The sequence below is a fragment of the Lepidothrix coronata genome, unplaced genomic scaffold (genome assembly GCF_001604755.1).
Source record: "Lepidothrix coronata isolate B3197 unplaced genomic scaffold, Lepidothrix_coronata-1.0 Scaffold17, whole genome shotgun sequence".
NCBI classification, from domain to species: domain Eukaryota; kingdom Metazoa; phylum Chordata; class Aves; order Passeriformes; family Pipridae; genus Lepidothrix; species Lepidothrix coronata.
In genome coordinates this window covers 7,842,674-7,857,074 of record NW_016690197.1, presented here as the reverse complement: position 1 = coordinate 7,857,074, position 14,401 = coordinate 7,842,674, and the positions used below count along the sequence as shown (strand labels likewise).

The 14,401-nt window shown below is 43.1% G+C and overlaps 1 protein-coding gene across 12 annotated transcripts in view; it reads right to left on the bottom strand.

The window, feature by feature from the left end:
- CAMK2G (calcium/calmodulin dependent protein kinase II gamma) overlaps nucleotides 1–14,401 on the bottom strand; it is a 117,554-nt gene that overhangs the window by 14,671 nt on the left and 88,482 nt on the right. For 4 of the 12 annotated variants that reach the window (XM_017806894.1, XM_017806882.1, XM_017806887.1 and 1 more), the window contains exons 13-15: nucleotides 13,756–13,796; nucleotides 5,176–5,208; nucleotides 1,265–1,333 (exon numbers count right to left, since the gene is read on the bottom strand). In XM_017806894.1, coding sequence (XP_017662383.1) covers nucleotides 1,265–1,333; nucleotides 5,176–5,208; nucleotides 13,756–13,796 — 143 coding nt within the window. The remainder of the gene's footprint in view (nucleotides 1–1,264; nucleotides 1,334–5,175; nucleotides 5,209–13,755; nucleotides 13,797–14,401) is intronic. The other 8 variants (XM_017806885.1, XM_017806891.1, XM_017806888.1 and 5 more) reach the window with 3 other exon arrangements.

Genomic DNA, 14,401 nt, shown 5'->3' with positions numbered 1-14,401 from the left:
CTGTTCATGAAGTAATGAACCCTCAGCACTGTCCGCACTAGAAAATATTTCAGAAGAGGAAGTCGGGGAAGAAAGGATAATACTGGGGCTGGGGCCTTTGTCTCCCAGGTTTTTGGAAAGGTTGCTGGGTATGTTACCCTAAAAAAGGGACATTCATAATTTCCATAACAGAAAGGGGATGAACCAGATCACCTCAATGCCTCTCAGAGAGGAGTTGCTAAGGAACAGTGAAAAAAGGCACATTTTTCTAAAAGTCTCTAAAATGAGCTCCAATTTCAATAATAACAGTATTTAATAATTTAGAAAGGCTCTCTCAGTATCAATAACATCATGAACAAAGCCAGTGAAAAGAAAGCAGAAAATTATGAAGTGTCCCAAGAATCCTTCATCCTACAACAAATAAAACCAACACCAAATTCCCCCCCTCTCACCTCCAAAAAATGCCAAATCCAACTCTCCAGAGACAGACAACAAAGAGCAGCTACCAGGCCTATGGGTGCTAACTAGCTCCTGCACTCATACCTTCATTACCAGGAAAAGACTTCAGGATCCTGCACCATCTCTTCCCACTGCTGTCACTCTTGCAGGGTGGCTCAGTGAGGGGATCAGGGACTGTGCTGGGCAGTGATGTACACTCACCCATCCTCCTCTGCCACCCTTGCACTGCTGTCTGTTCTTCCAAGCATACTGAGGCAGGCCACACACACTGAGCTGTGCCATTCAATGTATTTGGCACAGGGCACCTATGAAGCCTGCACACAGCCCAAACAGAAAATGCCAGCCCAGCAAATCAGCGAGCTGCAGAGGATCAACTCAAATGAGCGGGCCAAATGGGCCATCAAAGGATTGCCCTAAAAACTTCAGTCTGCCCTTTCTTCTGTGGAGTCCTGAAGTCCAACCTCCATTTCCTGAGTGTTGGAGAGTGGATGGAGCTTGACACTCTCTTCTTCCAAACCTTCCCAAAGCCAGCAGGAACAGTTGGACGGGACACACAGAACTATACAGGGATGGCACATGGGGAAGTCCAGGCAAGCTGCGATCCCCACATCCAACCACAGCTCTGCTCAGCACCCCCAACCCAAAGCCTGTGAGGCTGTGATCAGGCCCCACAGCAGCACAGGAACACAGACAGAACGAAGCCAAAACATAAGCTGAAACAGAGCAGCACAAGCAGCACTCGGGAAGGGGGGTGGGGGGAGAAGGGGAGAGGACAGAATCAAAATTAAACCAAACAGGAAAAAAAAATAGCGGTTGGGGAAGATACCATGGACGTCTGCACTGGGGGTGTTTCTTTTGCAGTGCTTACTATACTGGTTTTGTTGTTGCTCTGTGGCTGAGACAGAAAAACATGGTTTTAGTTCCACTGCTGGGCAGCAAAGGCAGCAAGAAAATGACAGTATTGTTTCAACCCCAACCATCTCCTCAGACCCTCCCCTCCCCACAGGCTCAATCACCGAGAAGAGGGAGGATGAAGGAGTGCTGCCCGGGTCACTGGACATCATCCTTCCCTCAGAGGCAATAGAAGTTGTAGGGGATGTACCAAAATCCAAATGTACATGGACTGCTAGATCTATAAGGAAGGAAAACAGAAGGGGAAAAGGCAGCAGCCCTAAGGGATGGGGAGAATCCTGCAATGAGCACTAACAAAAATATCTGGTAAGGGAGAATGAAAGATGGCAGCAGTCCTGAGAGAAAGAAACTGCAGAAGTGAGAGACACATGATAGTCATGGTGCAGTCTCAAACAGGGCGCACATGAGTCAAGTCTGAGGAGTCCCAAAGTGTACAGGAACAGTCCTAGGTATGTGATAGTGCTGAGGGTTCCAGGGAATCTACTGATCCAAGGAAAAGTGTGGTCAGTCCTAGAAAAGGTAGAGAAAAGGTGAGGTAAAGTGTATTTTATCCCTGCTGTGACCTGAACAAAGACGTTTCAGGACCAAAATATGGAAAGGGATGGGTTGGGACACAAGGAAAAGGCCATATAGTTCTGCAAGTAGGAAGTTCTTTGGATGGTGCCCAGTAGTTTTTCATCTTTTCCCCTCTTCAGTCTCTCTTGTAGCTGTGGCAGAAGCATAAAATCTCCATTTTCTGCATTCCTGCATCCACAAGCACAACAGTGAGGCCATCACCAGCTTGCTGAAAAGAAGCATCCCACTGAGTCATGTACGTCAGTAACGTCAGGAATGAGCAAAGTCTATCTCTGTAGGAAGCCAAACCTGTGCCCGCTAGTATATAGTTCCTAGCCCAAATGTAACCCACACACCAGGTATACGGCTCTCATGCTGCTAGACACCAGCAGCAATGTCAAAATCGGCACCACAGGAGCCCCACTCAAACTCCTTGGTTTAGAGATTCAGGGTATCAGATGGGAGCTCTTGGCTCTCAGTGTGCCCTCACTGCAGTGGCTCTCTATCCCACTGTTCTCAGGGAGTGCAAATTCATACTGCAAAACATCAGGCCCTCATCACCACACCACAAACACCACAAAGAATGTACAAGTGAAATGCTGAGCTGGAAAACATCTGCCAAAGGTATAATTATGTCAACCAGTGACAGACCTTATAAGGCTGAGACTTTACACACACCTACTTATACTTCAGTTTTTCTTCACAAGCAACATGTCTTGACTTAACTATCCCTTTTGGAGAGGGAGAGAGAAGAAAGAAGAGGAAGATGGGGCAGGTGTAGAGAGGAGAAAGCAGAAGAGAGAGGCATGAATGAATTCCTCAGAAGTCCATGGAAAAAAAAAGGACCATATGATACACTCAGAGCTAAGAAAGGAGAAATACCACAGAAATTACTGTTTGCTGCCTCCTCCTATACATCCCTGCATTGTCTTAAGACTCTGGCTTTCCTAGAGCTTTGCTTTCTGCATGTATTTCCAACCTGATGGCAGAAAAGATGACAGTCATTGTGGATGTCAAAGAGGAGCAGATCAACCTGAAAAAATTAATCTCAAGCTATTTTGTGGCATAAACACAATCAAACTTCTGGCAATGCCTGGGTCTACCTCTCCACACAGCACTGAGGTTCCTGTACTTCTCCAGAAACAGTGATTCTAATGCAGAGATCTATCTTTCAAACCTCTTCCAGTGAGAGGAATGCAGCACATTTTTCTTAGTCCACTGGGATAAGAAGATAAAGTTATCATGAAAGAAGCTATAAGAAAATAATTCCAATTTTTTTGGAAAACCAAAACCAAAACAAACATCCAGGACGCCAATGTTCTGAAAAAAAGCTGACAGCAGCTTGTTAGGTGTGGTATGTTGCCTTATAAAATACAAACCCACACACACCCAAAGCACACAGCCTACCCTCCAGGCTGCACTGAGCACTCAGTTCATCCATCATACTCTTCCCCAACCAGTGGGCTGAAGAAGACTAAGTATTATGTTTGCTAGTCCAGAATCACATAGCATTTTACTCCAGCACAGAGTCCCAATGAAATTAAAGGCAGCTTACCCTATGAATTTCTCACAGCTCTTTCTCAGGGGGAGGTATCTGACATACTGAGCTTCCTGCACACACTCACGTTTTGTGGCCATCTAACCAACTCCTTTTCCTGGAAGAAACTAGCCTTGCCTTCCCAGAGCGCCAGGTGGCACAACCAGCTCTTACCCCTCCTTCCTTTCCTACCACCAGCCAACATCACAGTCACTGGGCAGGCTGTGTTTCTTGGTAATTTGGTACAGCTCAAGTTAAAAGAGCCCAATTCACATAAAAATGTGCCAGGCCCTTCTTAAAATCTATGTAACACGATTAGCTTTGGCACAGCAGTTGGCAGCACTTCCTGAGCTAGACAAGAGACAGACAGACAGGCACAAACGACATAGAGGGTGCAAGAGAAAGAAAACAGACCAGTGTTCATATCGCTAAGGACACACACATCTAGCCAACTAAAAGAAAATAAGTACCAACACATGGGTTATCTCTGGTTATTTAGCCACCTTCACTGCTTCCATGTTTTCTGAGTCTGACACTTACACGGCTTACATATCCCAGCTGCTTTAATACGATATGCAAAGGGAATTTAAGTATTACTCTCAGTGGGCACAAAAGAAGGGCAAGAAAGGCACAGTGAACTCTTGCCCTGGATAAACACAGGGCTGGTGAAAAGTCAGTCCCTCACATCAGACTTTCAAAGCAGTATTTTGGGATTAGGTTTTTCTGTGTGGTTTTTTACAGTTTTAAGCTGTCATTGAAGGAGGAAGAGGAGAAATATCTTCCAGGTAGTAAAGCAGAAACAATTATTCTGCTTTCTCAGTACTATAACAGTCCTGGTTGTATCTGAAATAGGGGAGAAATCTTTTCTGTTATTTTTCTGTGCAAAGGAGATAATACAATAATTGATTTTTTTACTTCAGTTAATGTTCATATCTGTCTCAAAGTGTATCACTGGGCTGTGTATGACTCCTGACAATATGACACTGGCCAATTTCCTCTTTGCTCCCTTGAGAGTGGATTTGACTACTTTTTTGACAAATTCTATAGATGTCAAACATCTGGATGAATGAAAAAAGGAAATGAACAGGACAGGGGAGGCAGTTACTGGGTATTTGGTCATGCTGGGATACATAAACAAGATCAGGACAAAAGGAAGTTTTGGATTATAAAGGCTCTGACAAACCTTTTCAGTAAGTATACTAAAAAAAGAAGTGACCAGCAGCTCTGAGCTGCCTGGTGGTGCTGTGCCCACATATTTCATCTGAACAGAGGAGCCCATCAGTCTCTGCCACATCTGCAGTGACTCCTAGTTTGTTCTACACTGCAAGGCTCCTATCAAGGATGACAGCACCAACACCAGGCAAAGCACCTGCTCCTCTTTTTGGCACCTCTGCAACAGAATGACAAAGCCTCATGTCCAGGCAAGGCACAGACCTGCTCTGCTGAGCCCAGGAGAACCACTGCCTTTTTTTTTTTTTGTTTCACACTCAGAGCAGGCAAAGTCAAACTGCATTGCCCAGCAGTTGATTTTCTGCACAAAATGGGAGCTGTATGTGGCGGGGGGCCAGAGGATCACAGAGCCCTTGAGGTGAGGACATGGACCTTTGAGTGCACACGGATCCCCCCGCCCCCTGCCCGGACATGCTATGTAGGGTGATGAGCACAAGCCGAGCGTGCATGGCATGAGAAATGGCGGACGCACGAATCGCAGGCAGCTTACGGGAGGTGCTCACCATCAAATGCACACTGGAGCTCGACTTCCTTTTCTGGACACATCATTGAGAGAGGGAAAGAGAAGGGAAGAGAGGAGATGAGAAGAAAAGCACAGAAACTATTCACACATTAGTGTGCCAGCAAGGGCCCCCCTGCCAATAACGCTCCCCTGAGGCAGGTATAAGCAGCAGCAGAAATGCACAGACACACGAGAAGGAGCAGAGAGAAGTCACCATTAAAGCACATGACTACACACCAGGGGAAAGGGCAGGGCTGAAGATCCCCATCCCCTCAAACATTGAAGACAGAACATAGGTGCCCCACACATTGATATAAGGAGGGAAGAAGAAAGAGGAATATATATCCACAAGATGTGGGATGCAAGGGGGTGCCTCTCTGTACTCTCCCATCTCAGCTTTCTCATCCACACTGAAGAGGTAGGCAGAAAGTCTACATATGTTCACATTTGGAGGAAACAGAGGTATGTTTGCAACTCAAGTGGGAGGGTAGGGAGGAGGGCAGAACAGAGGGACACCCCCAGGGGCCAAAGAAAGAAGGGGGAACTTCTGTGCATAGCATGGGGAGGAGACAGGCTCCCTCACACAGCATTTGGGGCTGATTGGAGAGGCAAGGTACACTAACAAACAAGTAAGACAGAGGCACTCAACAGCCAGAACACTTGGTACTTTCAGATTTCTCCTCAGTTTGTGAAGAGAACAAACAGGTTCAAACATTACTTAACCTTCTTAGACTCTACTCTTGTTCAACAGCATCTTCAGTCATCTTCAAAGATACCTTCACACTGAACTGCACTCTCCAGTAAATGAGACTCAGCATGAATTTCTCTGCTCTTTCACTAAACTCTTCATGTCATCCTGTCTAAGCTGAGCCTGGCAGGTCTTCCAGCATTACAAGGCTACTCCTTCCCCCTGCTGTCTCCACATACATTTTCCATCTGCCCTTCTTCAGTACTATCTAGGCTATTTCTCTGCTGCTTACCACAGAGTCTAGCTCACATAAGTAGTGTAGGACAGCACGTCCCAGTCAAAAATTATGATGGTGTGGGCTCAGCTACATACCTCTGGACTCCTGCACAGCCCACCCCTGGAGCAGCCTCTTGACACAGTACAGACAATGGACTTGTACCTCCCCATTTCATACACTTACTGAGCCTTCACAGCTTTTAGCTTGCATGTTGCCTTCATCCCTGCTATCCTCACATCAGAGCTCAAGCACACATACAGACTGACATGCCTTTGAAAGTACAAGTGCCAATGTTTACTTCATACCCAGAACTACATTCCTAATCACACCATACAGTCCAGAATTACACAGCCACTGCATGAATAGACTCAAAGTAGCAAAGCTTCTGCCTCATCTGATCTTTAATTCCTGTACAGACAGACTCTGATCTGTTCTGCATTTGGCTCATGAAGCTTTCACTTCATGGAGGCACAACATAGGGCTTGGCGTTACATGGTTTACAAATTTGTGATTTCTCTCATATTTTTTTCAGGACAATTTAGCTTCTCCACAGGCTTTTCCTCAAGCTAGAGCTAAAATATGATGTACTACCAGTGAAAGAATACAATGCTTAGATCACCAACAACCCAGAGGAATCCTTGTACCCAATAAAAACAGGCTGCTCCAAAACTTCAGTTTGACTTTTAACGTATCCTGTAAGTTGCAGCAGGCAAACAGAGACTACATGGATACTGCAGGGAAACTGGTCTCTGAGAAGGACAGTCTCATCTGAAGTTCATACAGGTTTCCAGTGAGTTACCAAAAAAAAGGGACAGAAAACGTTAAGATACAAGCAGAAGGTTCAATATGAAAAGAGTCAATGAAGCCATGCAGAAAACAAACACCCTCCTACACAGAGGCACAAGTAACAATGACACGGGAGGAAACAGAACCCTCTGCAGATCAGAATTTAATTAGAATACAAGCTAAATTTAAAACAGCCTTGGTCTATTAACATGGCATGATGTAGTGTAGAAATCCCAGAAAGCTCATTATTGCTGGCTACTATAATAACAGGGGCAAGGAAAGCTAGCTAGGCAGTATGAAAAGGGTGGGGAGTGAGGTCTGTGTTACAACCAGAGCAGGAAAGTACTACTAAAACACAAGACAAGTTAGATAATGCCAACATGAGGCACTGGCAGTAAGTGCTAAAGCATCAAAAATTATTAAGTCAAAACATATACAAGGAAGTTACTAAAACCAGATCAATCTCCCAGTACCATCTTAACAACTGCATCAGAACCATCTATGTTACCTTCCCAAGGTGACTAGCTGAGTGAGCAAAACTTTTTGTTCTTCTTGCAGTGTGACTGCAACTTAGCAAAGTAAATAAGATAAAGAGGTTTAGTTATAGAATTCTCTTTCCCTTCCATAACACAGCTACATCTCTAAGAATTACCAGGCAGTGCAGAGATGTCACAGGGAATGCAAAAAACTGTTAAAGGCAGACACATAATCTACGGTAAAGTACCTCACTGATCACTTTTTCCCTACACCTGAGTGACAAAACATTCTCCCAAAGCAGCACAGACCACAAATCTAGGGATGAATGTTTGTTAAAGTTGTCGAAAGAGGAGCATATTCTCTGCAGTAAAATTTAAGGAAGACTCTTGCTTTAGGTAACAATAAAGAGAAGTCAGCAGGTGACAGAAGACAACCTGAAGAATCACTGTCTCTTCAGTATAACAATACTAGAAACGGCCACTGTAAATCTTTCCACAATACATATTGGAAGATGCTATAGAAAGTAGAGTGATTCTAAGCAAGGTCCCATTCACAGTCCTGGGCACTTAACATGGCTATTTTTTTATGACAACTTTTTGCATTTCTATCTTCTACATGCAGTTCTCCCCCAGCTTGATACTGACAGTATATTTATGTTAAAGTGTCACATTTGCTGCAAGTCATGTTCCTATGAAGAGTATAGTAATTTCAGAACTTGAGGTAGGAAAAAAATGTTGAACCTAAAGCAGATCAGTAAGAGGCATCTTGAACTAGCAAATTTGAGGTCCTATTTCTATTTCTGGTTTAGCTCTTTTGTGTGATGCTGAGCAAATAATTTCATCTTTGTCAATCCATCTCTCTTGGCCTTTTGTCACTTGTTTGTTTAACTTGTAAGCTAAGAGGCAGGGATTTCCTGCTTAGCCATCACTACAGTGCTAAGCACACCGGACCCTTGATCTCATTTGGTGTTTCTAGGCATTACAACAATGCAGTGAAAAAACTGAATGCATCAAAGGTGGGTATAATGTGCTACTGGAAGTCAGCACTTAAACAGATCTGAAGCACTCCCCAGGTGTCTTGCATAAAACAGTTCAGCACAAAACTCAGATGAACTTGGCTTCTCCTCATTTAGCTTCAGCATAGTAACCTTTAAATGTATGGCTTTAAGACCACAACAAGTCCAGATACAGAGATAGGAGCAGTAGCTCCTGTTGGTCACTGTGTGGGTGTTACTTGACCCTTAAGGATTTCATAGGTTAGTTCACCTTGCTACTGTGCTTTCTCTGTTTAAGGCACACTTTCACCAACTGCCTTCTCAGCAGCCATGCCAATTTACAGAGCATCCTTCCTTCTTCACATACACTTTACTGTGCAAAGGGCAGGGAAAGCTGGTACCCACCAGGCATAAAATGTACACTTACTGCAATATTCTTTACAAACAGCAGAACAAACGGTATTTGATGCCTCTTTGCAGTTATGCAATATGAAGGGCAGATTTTACAACATTAACCTGGTTAAACAAAAAAAAAAAAAAGGATTTTTACTCTTTCAGCTGAGTTCTCCTTTTAGCTGCTATTCAGCTTCTGCTGGGAAAGAAAACAAAGTGCATGTGGCAGAAAGACAAGGTAGAAAATCAACAGATTTTGCAGAGCATTGCAAGTGAACGCTGTTAAAATCTCCTGCATTCCACAGCATTCTCCACAATTTGCTATTTACATGGTGTCACAGTGGGCCTGAAAAATATTATTGTTATACTTCTATATATCTTAATCACAAACCAAAGTGGTCAGAAGTAAACAGGAAAGAAAAAAAAAAGAAGACACTAACAAAGAGCTTAGAAAAGGACCAATTTAAAAACACTTACAATTACATACTTAACTAAAAATACCACTTTGAGCATTAACAAATTCTGATTATAGAGACGGATCTGACAGGCCCTGCTAGAACTGGAAGCACACATAGCTTCTGATATCAGTAGGAAGCAAAACACCCCTTTGGAAAAAAGGGAACACAACTGTTTGAAGTGCTACCCAGAGACAGAAAAAAATCAACAGCAGGACTGTAACACTAACTACAGGGAGCCCAGACCCTGACAAGGTAAGAGAAAGGACATTCAGCATAAAGTGTCCTTAATCTTCATCCAGGTGTTTGCCCCAGCCCACTCCTTAACCCCTTTCTCACCTTGCAGTAGATGGCAAGTCCAGATTACAAGCAGAAAGGGGAACAAGAAAGCAAGTAAATTTGAGATGAAGCTATCTAAAGTAAACTCTAAAATGGTAGCTGCACAATGTTGCTCATAAATTTAGAATCTTAAAAAAAAATACCTGGGACCTACAGTGGTGGCCACGAGATATGTGGTATGTTACATGGCTCTGCAACTCGTCAATCAGTATCTTCTAGCCTCACTTTCTGGATTTGAAAGCTGAAAAGCATGTTCCTTGGGGATAAAACCTGGGCCTTCCTGTTGCTACTCCATCAGCTTGGATCCAAATTCTGCTTGAAGAAAGTTAGTGCAGCACTACACAGGTTTGTTGAGCAGGCAGAATTTAAGATTCAAGGCAGTTTAAATCATTCATTATTTAAGATAATGGAAAAGTTCTCAAGTGCCAAGCTGATGAAATATCTACCAATTAGCAGAATTAGTACTTGAAATAGAAGCAACACTGCAAAATGAAAACCAGGAATGCTTCAAATAGATTTTGGAAAGGAATTTGCTAGAGGACAGGGTCATATACATGGAAATTTATCAAAATAACATCCGTGTGGACACACCTATATTGGAATTAAAAAGTGTTTCTTTCCCATCTTCCCCTCCTGATTTAAGCTTCCTCTACTCCCTTCCAAAATGGTCTGATGCAAGTAAAATGCATGCATCCTAATTGCTTTAGTGCTAAACTTCATTCAGCAAAGGATTAAAGCCAATTCCTACGGAAACAAAAACTGTGCCTTTTTTTTTTTTTTTTACACATCAGCTCAACACAACTCATACTAGATGCTCATACCACCACCACATATGACTAATAAATCATTGCTCTCTCTCATTTATGCTAAATCAGCAACTACCTGCTACACCTTCCATCAGATATTTACTAATACAGTTTTCAAGGAGTTCTTGGGAAGAAAGCATGAGAAAGATGTATAGGTCTCACTCAAGCTTGCATACTACTATGTAATAGAAATTCCTATTGTACTTGTCAAATAATGCAGAATTCTAGCACAGGCAGCTCTGAATACCAGCCAAAAGGATGGGAAAGTTACATTGAGCAGAAAGTAAATTAAGACAAACTGGTGATGGTTTTTTCCTCAATGTCTTTACAGTCATTAATTTTACACTAGTATAATAATCCATTTGTCGAAAAAATACCCTTTCCATTCTTATCTACTGTGACAAGAGTCTCATGGAGCATAGTCACTCTGGATCAGATAAAACCAATGAAGAAACTGAAGTATTTTCTTTCAAAACTCCATAAGGAGTTCATTTCCAAGAAGGCTGTAAGAGACAAACAAACAAAAAACTCAACCACCAAACAAACCAGTCTTCTTATCTGGAAGAAGCACAAGAAACAGCCTAACCACATGGCATGTGGTCAGCAGCAGACTACAGTTAAAAATACAGCACGCAATGCTTGTTCTAAACCTACATCTGATATAGAATTATTTACATAGGAAGTGGGAGTGAAAAGGATACCACAAAGCTGAAAATCTAGTCAGTGTTCAAGTCACAGTATTTGTGCTCTGCACTACTGCAATGGGCAGAAAATCATTGTTTGCTACAACTAATGTAAGACCAGATGCTCTTAACTCAACCAAACACTGGCACAAGTGTTTGTCAGAACTGCACAGGGTGAGAAGATGAATGGAGGTAAAATTACAAGTTTCCTGCATAAAGGAGCGGCACATGGCAAGCATGCTGGTCACAATGGTGAGGCCAACAACCAGACAGTGACCAACACAGAGACTGCTGCACAGCAGCCAAGTGCGCCAGTACTGCTCCAATAGGCGAATGGACGTGATAAAAGCTACACTTCCATGGCCTGACTAACGGGATGCAGCACCACACATTTGGACAGCAGGGGCAAGTAAAGAGGTAAGCATGTAGCCACAGAAATCCTACAACACAAGTGTTAAGGATGTACTACAAACACACACAGACCTGTTCTCTATCTTGTCCGACCTTAGCACTGGGGAAAAGCAGTCTGTACTTTTAAAAGTCTGTATTATTGAGCAAAAGAGTAACGCAAAACAGGAGCTTCAATGAGAAATATCTGATTTATTTCTGAGTTTTAACACTTAGAGAAATGGGGACTCAAAATCCACCTCCAAAGATAGACACCATTTGGGGAAAATGGGAAACAAACACCTCTCCTGAGGGCCCTCAACCCAGGTTGAATGTGAGCAATGCCCCTCATGGACAACATTGGGGTTCATACTGCAAAGCCAGACTGCTCTAACACTTTGGAGCAAGGAAGTTGCATGCAGACTCTTGACTTAAAGTCTCCAGTGTCATGCAGAAGCAGAGAAAAGGTTTCCAGAGGGCAACCTCATTCACCATGTACAGAAAATGCTATGCTCTCTAATCTGCCTTTACTTACACTTTATCACAAGTATTCAGTTATAAATATGAGGAACAACGTATCCTGTGAAGAGCTGAAGAGAAGTAAATCCAGATTTATCCTTTTCATGGAGGAAGACACCATGTACTCCATGAACCAAACACCACAAGCTTTCTATGGAGCTGGAAGCCTCCAACATACAGGGTCTCCTTGTAAATACATGACCAAGAAATTGTGCCTCAAAATCTGTGGGCATATCCTTTGTTCATTTTTGCAAGATTTTAACCCAAGATATGGCACTCCCTGAAAGCCTGTTGGAAATCAAGAATCCTGAGAAGAAAGTTTTTTTTTTTCTAGATAGGTAACAAAACTATGTAGATGTGTTAATACTTGCTGCTTTTTCTGTTGCTTCTCCACTGCCTCACTGGGATTTTGAAGCAAGCACCCGCTGGTTCTCAGTTCACAACATTTGGGATAGCCCATTCTTATTCCACTGGGATTTGACTGTAATGTTTTCAATATCAACAGATGCAACAACTCTAACATACTTGCTGTATTACTGTGCATGTGTTCAGTGCATATCTGTACAAGAGGCAGGCTTGTGCAATGGCACAAAAGCTCACTCTTGCAGGCACATTTCAAAGACAAGCATCCTAGGGCAAGAACAGCAGTTCCACAGGGCATTTTGGTCAAAATAAACAGCCCAGACCTTGGGTGTAAATAGGGCAGAACACTGCAGGACTGCAAGAATACATGTTTTACTAGAGCAGTCTCCAAAATAAACACTAGTCCTCTGGAAACACCTCTTTTTCCAGCAGCCTGCTTGTACTGTGAGCCCTCTGGAAACAAAGCCTCATAAAGTGAAAAAGGGCTAAGACAGCAGGAGAGAACAAGTGTGCTGGTCATGCAGTGTGCATGTCAGACCCCCAGCATGGGGAGAATGAAGACTGTCCATAGTGTTAAACCAGAAGAACTGTTCCCATAAGAGCTGTAGAGAAAGGTTTGGACTTCAAATGAAAATGCAAGCTAGTAAACCCAGCCCTTCTTTTCCATGTGGAGAACAACTTGCCTTTGGAACAGTTAGGGGAGGACAGTGCTGTAGCCTGTAACTATCTCTATGCCAGCACCAGATGGTAAAAGGCTACTGCCTGCAACAGCATCCAGCCTCAGCAATGGTCTGTTTGACCTCCAGAATTAAACAATGACCATGCAACACAAAGAGTGACATCAGAGTGGGAAAAAATAATTCCCCTCAGAAAGGAACAGGAGTGCCTCAGCTTCAGGCACACAAACTGAACCCTTAATACAATACTCAGTTTCCATTCTGTCCAAACATGAACACTGGGAGCCTCCTCCTTCCTGACCCCTCTTCCCAGCATCTGTCCAAGTGGATTGATGAAGAAACTTCCATGGGGTCTGCTGGGTATCATCAGTCACTGACAATATCCATATTCAGAAGCATTCTGCACTGAACAGAACAGACTAGTCAGAGGCATGTGTCACAACTGAGCAAGTCCTTGGTCTTTCTAATCCACAGCACTGACCAGTTCTCCATATAGAAAGGGGAAAAAGAATTCCTGCTGTTACAATAGTGCACTTAGCTAGTTGTATGATGTATAAGGTAAATGTAAGGAACAATAAGATCCTACATGGGGCTCCATAACAATACAGTGATTATAGCAATCCCAGCCACAGGACAGGGCTGTGGTTTTACCCTGGAAGAGAATGGGCAACAGAGAAAGTGGCTGCCTTCTGTTCAGATAGTGGGAGAGACAGTAAAATGGGAAAGCAAGAACTTACCTTCACTCCATCTGACTTCTTGTTCAGCAGGCTTTTGGCAGCTGTGGAGAGAAGCAGAAGTAGGTCAGATTTTGGTTTCAAGACTTCTTTCTCTCTCCCCACTTCCCTCAGAAATGCACAAAACTTCAGAAGGACAACCATCCTGTTAATTCCTCTCTAACAGCAAGAGACATGGAAAACAGACCAAATCACTCATCAAATCCATCCTGATAGCACAGGGTCATCCAGCCTATCTACTGTTCACTTATTTAGGCAAAAAATGCTCCCGGTTTCACTATCTCAGGAAAACCAAGTCTGAAATGATAATTTAGAGCTCCTTTGTTTCAGTCCTCCATTCATACACTGTGACCCCATCCAGAAGTGTCAGCAGTTACAGAGGAAAAAGCTAAAGAAATCTGTTAGATCTTTGCAACAGGATAAAGGTTGAAGGTGCAGCCATTCACATAACAGACATGGCTTATAAAGGAGGCACTGATAATGCAGTGGCCTCCTAATTACTGCTATACACAGTTACCCTGGGGATAGCTGGATAGCTAAAAGGAAGAGACTGAGAAAGTGCAAAAGTCAGCATCTGATAACTGTTAAAAAAAAGGAGAGAATGACAAAAGAGACCAGAACTAAGCTGAATTTCTTCACTGAAATATAA